Raw genomic sequence first — 12,087 nt, 5'->3', positions numbered from 1 at the left:
GCATTTTCGTGGAAAAACAGGAGCAAAAACTATTTTAAGTAAGAGATCAAATTCCGAATTTTGATTTTTTCAAATATCCAATCAATCACTTGTACCAATTAATTTTGATTTATACTACTAACTTTTGATAAATAATAATATATTGACTACAAATACCAGCGAACTTCTCGTTGACCGTGTGTTGGTGCGTGTTCCTAATTAACTAATTAGACACAAGTAATTAATCAACTAAAATTAAGATTAATTATTCATATGATATTTAAGTTTGACTATTAATGAAAATAATTTTTATCTACTTTCTAATCAAATTTCAGAATAATTAAAATTTCTTTCTCTATCGAAGGACTAAGAAAAAAATATTTATTCCTAAATTGTGTTTCATTCTTATCTCACCAATCAAAAAAATAATATTGTTTTAAATATTTACTTATATTTTCTAGTTTCTCTACATTGTCTTTAAACAGAATTATTTTAAATGGTATTTCTTAGTTTAATGACCATGTACTGTTTGTATTAAAAAATCATTCTCAACTAACAAAAAAATCATAATTGATATGATTTATAAAATATTTATTTTAAAATTTAATAAATTTATCATGATAATTATTTTATAATTGATCGACAATATAAAATTATAAATTTATTTTACGTCATTTGTACCCAACCCATTTTTTTTTTGGTAAAAGTCGAGAAATTTAAGCTCAGCTCATAACCTATTTCTTTATTTCTAATTTTAAGACACAACTAAAGAACAAATCATTTGTATCCAGCCATCAAGGTTTTGGTTTTTAAATTTTGAACTCGCTATTCTACTATGGGTTGAGTTAATGAAATGCAGTTAAAGTGTTTATGAGTTGAATTAAACCATGTTCAATTCAATAAGGTCTTTACCCTTTTCTTTCTTTCTATTTTTTTTTTCTTTTTGGTGAATCATTAGCCTTTTCTTTGGTACATGCTTTACCCAATATTTTGATGGGATATGTTAATTGTTTTTATAATAAATTTGCATAATATTTTTATAATTTATTTTTAAACTTGCTCTATTACATTATTTATGTTATTTTACATTTTTCTTTCTTCTCCTTTTATTGATCTTATTTATAGAAAATAGTAATTTATATATAAACATTATCTCCATATTTTAATTAGGTCAATTTTGTATATTTAAACTTAACAGTAGGGATTTTTTTTTTTAATCTTATCAGTTGATATTTAGCCATATCACTATTTATAACCACTATGGCCCAATCCAAGCTACAATGAATGTCTATAAGGATACGTCTCAGGCTCTTAGCCATTCTCTAACAAAAAATGTGATTTATTCATGAAAGCATTTACATTATTCATGTTAAAAATTAACTCTATAACATTAAGCTATGCTGCAACTTTATGATTGAAATTGTCGCTACCATTGCTATAACATCATTCATTTCTCTAAAGATTAGAGTTGACACAAATGGAAAAAAAAAATTACTTTCCATTGCATCTTTTGCACAGAAAAATAAAAAAGTAAGAAAAAATCTCCAAATCGAGGTTTCACCTGTTAATTGATAAATGTAAGTAATTCTCCAAAACCACGATGATAAATTTCTTGAAGCATAAGTTAAATACGTGTATTCTTAAGCAAGTGCTAAATGCAATATCAAACATGAAATCTTCCCTAATTTTGAAGAATAAATAGTAAGATTCCGATCCTTATCATCATACAACTGTTGGAAATGATGTTGAATATCATAAACAATAACTTCTTGAGTCGTGTAGTGATGCTGTCCTAAAGAACAATAAGATTTGAATTTGAAATTCAAAACAATTCTTAAAAAAATTAAATAAATAATAAGACAAAAAGTTTGCACGACTCATTATCCCACAAGCCCATATTTACCAAGCTTGTGCACATGAGATTTGCACTAAAAAAACATTTTAGGAAAAATAAAAAAATTCAACTCATTTTTACTTAGTCGAAATTTTCTTTTTTGGCGATTTTTTTAATACTTAAAGGGTAACTCAAATCGAATAATTTCCTCTGTGCTTCAATTTTTTTAATAGTTAGTCTTATTTTTTTTTTGCATATAAAAACATATAGTTAATTAATTATTCAAATAGTAAAATATATAAAAACATGATTTACATTAATTATAAAAGCTAATGATGTAAATTAGACTTTTCAATCATTATAATGCCTAAGAACTATTTGAAAAACCTGAAGCAACAAATGCTTAATATGCATATAACAACAAAATAGCATAAACAAAATCTGTACAAAAAGACAGGAAATACAAAATAGAAAAAAATAAAGGGAACTCACATGCAGATTTCATCAACTTTGAGGAGATGAGGGTAATTGACCCATCAATCACTTGCAGTTATCATCACAGTTCCCAAAGTAATGCACCAGCGGAGAATCAAACCCAGGTCTGAACCGTGACAGGGCACTATTCTACCACTAGACCACTTGGTGCTTGTTGTTCAAGATTCTCGCTTAACAATAAACATTTATAATGAAACATGCAGTAACGACTGCCCCAGTTTTGTGGATTGCTATCCTTGGTTCAGTGCCGTGGCAATGGTAAGGCCAATTAGGTCATTATCTTGGGCCTCCCACCAATACCTTAATTTTATGTGTATTTATAAAAAAATTAATTTAAATTTAAATTATTAGGTAATATATTTATTATTATTATTATTATTATTCTGTTAATAAAATTATAAAATTTTAATATATGTACACAGATAGATATATTATAAATCACTTGAGAAGTTTATAATTCATTTGAAAATTATACAAAATTTAGTTTTCATTTAAATTTTAAAAAAATCATATTATGATATTAGTTTAATACTTTAAATTAAAACAAACATTAAATTAATTCTATTGAAGAATCTTTTCGTATTGAGTATTTTTTATACATATTAGATTAATCAATTAATTCTATTGAATTAATCAATCTCTATTGAATTAATCAATTAATTGAGTATTACAGTGGAGACTAATTTTGGAGAATTAATCAATTAATTGAGTATTACAAAATATCAATCAATTAATTCTATTGAATTAATCAATCTTAAATATTACAAACATGAACAATCTTTTCATATTGAGTATTTTTTATACATATTAGATCAATCAATTAATATTATTGAGACACAATTTGAACAATTTTTATAATATGAGACTATTTTTGGTTTTTTATTTGATTCCAAAAAAATTAAAGCTTTAGATGAGGATGAATTGAAAAAATATTGTATTAATCTTGAAAAGTTTTTAAGGTTTAATGAATACTCCTTGATTTATTTTCAGAATTGAAAATACTAAGAGAAGTGTTTTAGATTCTTTTCCAAATATTTACATTACATATATAATTTTATTGACAATCCTTGTAACAGTTGCTACTGTTGAAAAAAGTTTTTCAAAATTAAAATTGCTTAAATCATATATAAAATCAGCAATGTTACAAGATAGATTGAATGAGTTAGTTATTTTATATATTGAAAGTGAAATGTTAAAATTACTTGATTATAAAACTCTGATAAATGATTTTGTAGCTAAAAAAACTATAAGATTAATATAAAAATTGATATTTTATATAATATACTAAGTTTTTTTTAAAATTCTTGTAAAAAAAAGACTCATTTAATATTTTTACCTTAGACTACAAAATATCTGTACAGAGCCTGCTTGGTTGCCATATGGAGTAAACCATAAATGCAAAGTAAGGTGATTAATTGCTTTGAAAGATACTATGATGATAGTTTTAAAAATTAAATTGGTGAAGGCATTCGTTGATGGGTGTCAATGGATTAGTAGTTGAATGATAAAAATGGATATACGTAATATAAAATACAAGTTTGTGTATTAATTATGTTCTAAGTTTATTAATTAATAATGATAGTTTAGTAGAATGTTGATTCTATAAATAAATTGTAGGTTTTTGATTCAATATCTATTTGAATGTATTATATTTTTTTGTGTTTGTGTTAATTGTTGTAATTTTTGTTAAAATAATTTTTGTTTAACTCATTAAATCAAATCGATTTACTTATTCAATAGAACTAAGTAACTGGTACAATCATAAAATTGATTGGGTCATTCCGAATCCCATCAATTATATGATTAATATGATATACAACTAAATCTGAACATTAAATTCACAATCAAATCAATAGATTAAACTGATTTTTCAAACTATGGTGTGACAACAAATTAACATAAATAAAAGGGAAATGAGCATTAAATTCCTTAAATTTTATTCTCTTTTTTTACAAATAGATATTTTAAACTTTAATTTTGTTTCAATTAATGCTTAAACTTTATCTCTTTTACAAATAGAAATCATGAACTTCAAATTTATTATGATTGATATTTAAACTTTAGTTTTTTTTTTTTTTTTTATAAATAGGCACCTTGAATTTTAATTGCATTTCAATTGATCCTTTGTACAATTTTTTTCAAGTTGTTTATCTTAAATGTTAATCATTCATTTTTTTCATATTTAAAATATAACAAAGAATATGAGTTTAAAAAGTATATATAAAAGGGGAAATAATAACATCAATAAAAAAATATTTTATTTTTTAATTCTATTTTTAAAATATTTGTATGTTTAGAAAAGTGATTTATAAAAATAAAACTAATAAATAGTTGAGATCAAATAAATAAACATCTGGGATTATTTTTATTCATTTAAATCCAATTTAATAGAAGAGATTATTTATTAAATGGATAAATTTAAAAAGTTAATTGAGATGGAATTAAAATTTAGGTTTTTGCATGTAAAATAGATAGTGTTTAAGAATTGATTTAAACAAATTTAAAGTTTATGATCTCCAATGACTTAGCGATGAATCTAAAGGGGGAGACAGGGTGTGCATACCCCTTCTTTAATATTTCTTATGTATATGCATATTTACTTTTAAGTTGGTTAATATAAAAATTATGTAAATTAATTTTATATGGTGTAAAAATAGGAATGATTAAGGTTAGATAGTATAAAATTGTGAAAAATACTTGTATTTATTATTGTTACAAGAGTAATTAAAGTAATAATTAGTATAAAATTAATTACATGATTATTATTATTATGATAACAATTAAAATTATTATGATTTAAATTAAAAATTAGTTTCAATTTTACTCGTAAAAGTAATATATATTTTAAAATTATTATTTATTAAAATTAGATATTTAAAAAATTAAAAAAACGAAGAAAAAATTCAATCCTCCTTTAATAGATTCTTAGATGTGTCCTAATTGGGCCTATTTTTAAAAGAGATAAAATTAAGTATTAATTGTAACAAAATTAAAATTTATGATATCTATTTATAAAAAATAAGTAAAGTTTAAAGGATTAAATAATTTGTTTTCAAAATAAAATTTGGAAATTGCTTGGGGCACCCAGCCAATTCCTAAATGCGAAAAATACCCTTATGGTATTTTCGGTTATAAATAGCAATATGATTTTTTTATTTCTGCAACGTCCTTTTTTTATGATTTTTTTATGTCATGCATTGAAGTAGGTAATGATGGATGATAACAAGAGCTCGATAGTGATCGATTATATGCAAATGGTGGAGTGTTGAAAGTGGTGACAAACATTTGTGATGGGCCATAAAAAAACATTTGAAGTGGAAGAGACTTGAAATGAATATTGAGGCATATATGATAAGAACCATATTGGTTGAAAACTTTGTTGACATCCTTGAGACGCGTATCTAGAGAAAGATGCTGATTGATATTGTGCTTGTAATGGATGATGTTGGGACATATATCCAGGAACATGCACTGGAGGTACATTGTATTCTACAAATGATTGATGTTGATGATAAACAGGATAATACTGTGATTCAAAATTATAAAGTTAGACATAATAATGAATAATAATATCAATAATTTTTTAAAATTGTAAATTAAACTTACAACCTCAGTCGTTAGTGCTCCTTCACGCGATATATATCGTCTAGTTCGACGTATATTCCATTACATGAATTCTGAATTTTCATGCAAAAAACCTTGATCCATTTCACCATGAACAATATAATTATTTCAATAATTCCATTTGGCAATCTGGTCACGACGTATATGTCACATGATGCAAGAAAATCAACACATTGCTACCTCGCATTGTGTTCACATGTATGTTTGAGAAGCAGGGAAGTTTGAGTTTCAAGAAATTGTAATACGCGGCTTAGTCGACGAGCAATGAACATGTACTATCAATTTGAATGAATGGTGGTGTGATTATGGACAATTTCAAGTACTTCGACTACCTTGCTAGCATGCAATTGCAACATATGTTTTTTGCAATTTAAATTATGATGACTTTGTTGACCCCATATACAAGTTGGAAAATATTTTTAAAGTTTATCAGCATCACTTTCATTTCCTCAGAAGTGAAGACACATGGCCTTAATATTTAGGTCCACATTTTATGTCTGATCCTTCGAAATGATGACAGACATAGGCAGGTCGATCACTACTCGAATACATAATGAAATGAATGAATCAATTTCAAATAGGCTTAAGAAATACTCATTGTGTAGAAGTGAAGGATATAATTGGACTAGCTGTCCATACAAACAAGTATATGACTAATATAATTTCTATTTTTTATGTTTTTCTTCTTTGATCATATCTTTTCTTCTTTGATTCTAATTAAATTTTTTATTTTAATCTTTGACGTCATTATTTTAATATTTGTAAAGCTTTAACTTTTTAAATAAATTCTTTTTATATTAAATTTTTTCATTTTAGTTTTTATTATTTAAACAACATTATAACAAATTTAATGGTCATTGATAATATAAATACTTTTACATTCTCAACTAATCATAATGACGATATAAAATTATTTTAGATAACTTGTTTTCTCTATTAATATTATGTTGATTCAAATGAAACTAAATTTTGATATCTAAAATAAGATATTAAATTTAAATTTTATAAAAAAAAGAAATAAAGAATCATATTAAAGATAGACTGTGGAATCACTAAGGCCAATTTTTGTCCATAGTCAATGGATGGGTCTTTCAATCCAAACTTGAGCATTAATGAGTCGGTAATTAGATCATAATATAGTCAAGAATCTCACCCATGAAACCATTCATTTTTAAGTGTTAAACAACCATAAGCCAACACACAATAGTTGCTTAGATACCTATGCTAACAGGTAAGCAAAACAAAAAACACGATTCAATCCTTGATCAAAGAACCCACCGAAATAAATGATTCTTTCATAGATCAAAATTTGTAGCAAAGTTAATATGGGGTAACCCGACACCATGAGCGTGTTATGTATATGATTTTGGCACCATTCGTGCCTTTTATATTAATACAAATACATATTTGCTGATTAATTTTTTTTTTTTGGCAAAGAGGCATATTTAAAAATATAAATGTTCCTTTCTAGCTACACCCACGAAGGGACCTCATAAACTACATTGTACACATTGCCATAAATAGTCCATCAAGTAGTATATATCAAGTTGTGTAGCAAAAAAAGGCAGTTAATTCAACTAATTAAGTTTCCCTAAATGGCAAGTTAAACAAGAAGTAAGAAATTGACACGAAGATCACTATAATTGTATTGAACATAATGAATCAGAGACTAATCTATATATAAACAATTCTAGACCACATACTGAGCTGATGAGGCCATTCTATTTTTTTTCCTCATCAAACACTCACTCTCTCACTTTTAGACGCACACACTCAATTGAAGTATTTTAAATTAAAATTAAATTCATTTTAGCATACAATCATTAAAAAAAAAAAGATGAATTAACTTCGTATACACCAATTTAATAATATAAAAAGTAGTTTACTATAATTAAATGTAAAAAAATATACAATTAAAGATATACAACGTCAGTTTTAACTAGAGGAAAAAGACACTTGGCAATTTCTTTTCTTATATTCACAATTTACATAATTACTACTGGAAAACTCACAAATAGTAATTGAGCCAATAATTTGCCAGTATTTGGTAAAATTTTACTTAATTTACTTTTCTTAATCCCTCTTCATTCTTCATGCTGTACGTCACAATTTTATATTACAGCAAATCGAAAAGGAAAAACAATGAATGCTTAGCTTTCATTTTTACCCTTCAAAGATTAATTTCTTTGGTAGTTCAACCAAATAGCTGGAATCCCCGTCACAACTCCGGTGGATCTATTACCGGCGACCGGCACTCCCGTTACCGCCGACAACGACGTAGAATTCGAATTACACAAATGTTGTTGTGGTTGTTGTTGTGCCACTTTCACCCTCACCGAAACATTTACAACCCCGTTTCTCCTAACTTTGCCGTCCCACAACCTGTAGCTCAAGAAATGCAATTGATTTTCCGGCACGTACCCTCCGACGAAATCGGAAACCGGTATTCTCGCCACGCCGACACTCTTCGACCCCGTCGATGATGTCTTGCACTTCACTTCAACTGTTATGAACCTTGCATGCAATGGCGCGTCCATCACAAGCTTCTCGTTCCACGAAGGGTAACTCCCTCCTTCGGAATCCACTTTTGTGGCACTTGTGTCACTGCTAGCGTCGGACTGAACCGTCACAAATGTGTTCCCTCTAATGGGTTTTTTGTTCATTTGTAGGTTCTCTGCTGACAAAATTGTGATCTCCACGGTTCTTGACATCGCCATAGATGTATTTATAAGATATATATGTCAAGAAAATCTCAATACTTCCAAGAATTAATCCTTAATTTTCGATCAGATACCCAAGTTAAAATAATTGGAACAAACAAATATCGATGTATACAATATATAATCCTTAATACCCAAGTTAAAATAATTAGAACAGATATCAATGTATACAATATATATAAGATGCTCGACCGTTTTCGATCCTTTAAATAAATCTTAATACTTTAAAGGATTAACCTTTAAACCAAACTCGACCACTCAATCAGATATGGTAGTCAAGAAAAATAGATGTATGAGAGATGTGGGGGTGTTGGATAATTTAATGTTGAATGGAGATGAGAATGTTAAATTAAATATATGGAGTTTTGGAAACGTGAGAGAAAGAAGAGAGAAATAGAGAGGTTGCTTCTAGAATATAACTATATTTATGAGCCGTAATTACAACATACGGAGCGTGGTTTTTGACGGAGAAATGAACGTGTTTGACGTTTTCAATTACGAAGGGCGAACGTTATAAAATGGCTGTGGCCGTTAGACTTGACGGAGAAATGAATGTGTTTGACGACGTTTCCAAGGTTGTTTTATTCTTTATCTAATATTAATATTTAGCTTTTCTTTTTCTTTTTCTTTTAGACTAACCTTTAAAGTAAAGATCTAACAAAATATATTTTATCTCTTTTAATAAAATGCATGTTCTCCAATCCATACGAACGACAGAAAATCAAACTTGTTAGCATTTAGGAAACTTAATTATTTACCAATTACGTGGACCTTGTTGGTAATATTAATATTTAGCTAAAGAATTAAAAAGGGAACGTTTCTGTAGGTATAACGGCTAAGAGTCTATTACAATTTATTAAGATAATTATTCAAATTCAATGGACTGTGGTCTGGGTATGATTATGCAATTTTTTTTACACTATGGTTATGTAATTTGTGTTATATTTTCTTATTAATTATAATTATAATGCTTTTAGAATTTGGGTGGCTTTTTAACGAAACCCTTTTGAGAGACTCCAACATCCCCTTGCCAAGCAATTCCAAGGGAGAAAGTTCCATATTTTTGTTTTAATTGTTCAGTGGTTTTGCCTTTAACGAATTAATTACTTTTTAGTTTCTAATCTTCTATTGAGTAAGGCTTGTTTCAGACCAAGTCAACTGCCCCTGTCATTGTTCAGAAACACAACAGGCTTGACTGTTTCTTTGTGGACAATAAGGGATATGTAGACAGAGAATCTGCAAGTAAACAAGAATGAGTTTGGAAATTTTAGCATAACATGTTGGAAAAACGAATGGTATTTCAATGATCTTTCCTTCCCTTGTATTTGTAATTTGTAATAAAATAAATAAGTTGACATCGATAGGTGCACAGGATGGCCACATATATAAGAGTGAGACAAATTTTCGATAATGATTATACATAATTATTTAAAGCCACATGATTATTTAGAAGTTATATTTTTTTTATAAAAAAAGTTACATGATTTTTATGTTTTAATCTTGATTATTTTTTACAACAAAATCTGATAGCCAAAATTTAGTACTTGTTCTCTAACTTAAAAATCACACTTGATACATTTTGTGTGTCATACTTGTCTGGTGTTAATCTTGACTATATCTGCAGCAAAATCTAGTGGTCAATATTGTCACTTATCCTCACATAAAAAAGTTCTTATCAAGCTATATACACAAATATTCTATTATTTTTAACATTCCACCAACCCTTCTCATTTCTCTTTACTCTTTCTCTTTCTATCACATAAAAAATTCTATCATATCTATATATTTTTTACTATCTTTTTAGGTATTACATAGTGGTTTGGAGTGACCATTAAACTTTTTTCAAACTCTTAAAATCTTAAAAGTATTCGTTCAATAACTTTGGCATCTCAAAGTTTGTATGCGTGAAGCAAATGGAGTTGCAGAAGCTCTAGCAAGTTGTAGAAGCAGCCTGATTTTGCATGATTCTGTTATGGATCCTTAGTCCCTTTGCTTTTTAATTCATGTACCTCACCAAAAATCCTTAACAAGAAATCATAAAATATATATATTTACATAAATAACAAATTATATATATATATATATATATATATATATATATATATATATATATATATATTTGTTGAAAATCATTCTCTTGATTTTCTCGTTGATGATGGGTTGAGATTACCAAATAAGTTAATTCATGATTAAAGAGTTATAAAAATTAAGTCAGCTCAGTTCATTCTAGGTTATTCAGTGTATGTTTGAAAATTGGATAGAAAAGTACTTTTAAGGTATAAGTATTTTTGCAAAAGAATCAAAATCATTGTTTTTATTTTCATTTTTCTTTTATCAAATCTGCATCAGAATGCATATTACAATAATTTCAGCTGTACATTCAATGAGTTGAATCCAAAATGAGTTTATTAGATTCAATTAAAGTAAGTTGGTGGATGAAATTAATCAACTCACCTAAGTCTGAAGAAGAAAAAATGGGAAAAGAATTTTCTATTTGTTCTTGCTAGAGTGATAGATAGAAGCTGACCCTAGGTTCTTTTGAGTATATGAAGTGAATGTCTTTCGGCTGGTATCCAACTATAACTAAGTCTTACGATGGGCTGTTATCTTTGTTACTAACTACAGAAAAAGGCTAAAGGAATCGACCATGGAATGGAACTATCGCATTTGGTAATATTAATAAGGTCTTGCTAACATTTACCTTTCGGTATTGATTAAATTTTTTTAAAAAATATTTATTATGTAAATCATAGGAGAATGTAAAATAATCATAATAACATAATTTTATGTTTCCTAATAAAAATATTTTGTAATCAATATTTTTAAGAGCACTGATTAAAATTTATCTATTAATAAAGATAAATTATGAATTACGTTTTCAGATGCTTTAAAATTCAGAAATTAGTTTTCAGAATGTGTTAAATGCATTCAGGAACATTTGTCTATTGACAAAAATCTATTTTCTTTTTTTTTACAGCAACAAAAATATATTCTAGAAATTAATTTTCGAAAATGGATACTTTTTTATAATAAAAAAAGCACAATGATAAACGTTTAGCAATTACAGTGCGTTAGGCCTTTGGGCAAAAGTGGAACATATATGTCATGTCATGCTATTCCTAACAAAATTATGTCACACTCCTGAGTAGGGGTGGATAAACGGACTCAGGTCCATGGACTGGTCCGCGAGACCTGCGGTTCGTGCAAGTAACGGATCGATTTTTTTAAATAATTCATAGTTACGTAATATTTTTGGGCTCACCCCGCTTAACCCATGGACTGTGTGGGTTTGACCCGCGGGATCTTCGAATTGCCCGTAAGCCCGCTTAATCCATGGTTTGAGAATCTCACCAACTACAGCACCTTAAGAATCTCGCTTAATCCAGATCTTTCATTGCTGGCTTGTGATATTTTGAGCGTACAAATTACAAATAT

At 27.5% G+C, this 12,087-nt stretch overlaps 1 protein-coding gene across 1 annotated transcript; it reads right to left on the bottom strand.

The window, feature by feature from the left end:
• Window positions 1–7,872: 7,872 nt before the first annotated feature.
• On the bottom strand, window positions 7,873–9,073 carry LOC114419511 (BON1-associated protein 2-like). Its single transcript, XM_028385194.1, has one exon. It carries the CDS (start codon window positions 8,647–8,649, stop codon window positions 8,110–8,112), a length of 540 nt encoding a protein of 179 aa, XP_028240995.1. The 5' UTR covers window positions 8,650–9,073; the 3' UTR covers window positions 7,873–8,109.
• Window positions 9,074–12,087: the final 3,014 nt, after the last annotated feature.

Source organism: Glycine soja, chromosome 7 (assembly GCF_004193775.1).
Source record: "Glycine soja cultivar W05 chromosome 7, ASM419377v2, whole genome shotgun sequence".
Classification (NCBI taxonomy): domain Eukaryota; kingdom Viridiplantae; phylum Streptophyta; class Magnoliopsida; order Fabales; family Fabaceae; genus Glycine; species Glycine soja.
The sequence above is the reverse complement of the archived record's forward strand: the minus strand, read 5'-3'. Positions and strand labels throughout refer to the sequence as shown.

Excerpts from the sequence above, each read along its gene's own strand:
- LOC114419511 (XM_028385194.1), bottom strand. The coding sequence starts at position 8,649 with ATGGCGATGTCAAGAACCGTGGAGATCACAATTTTGTCAGCAGAGAAC.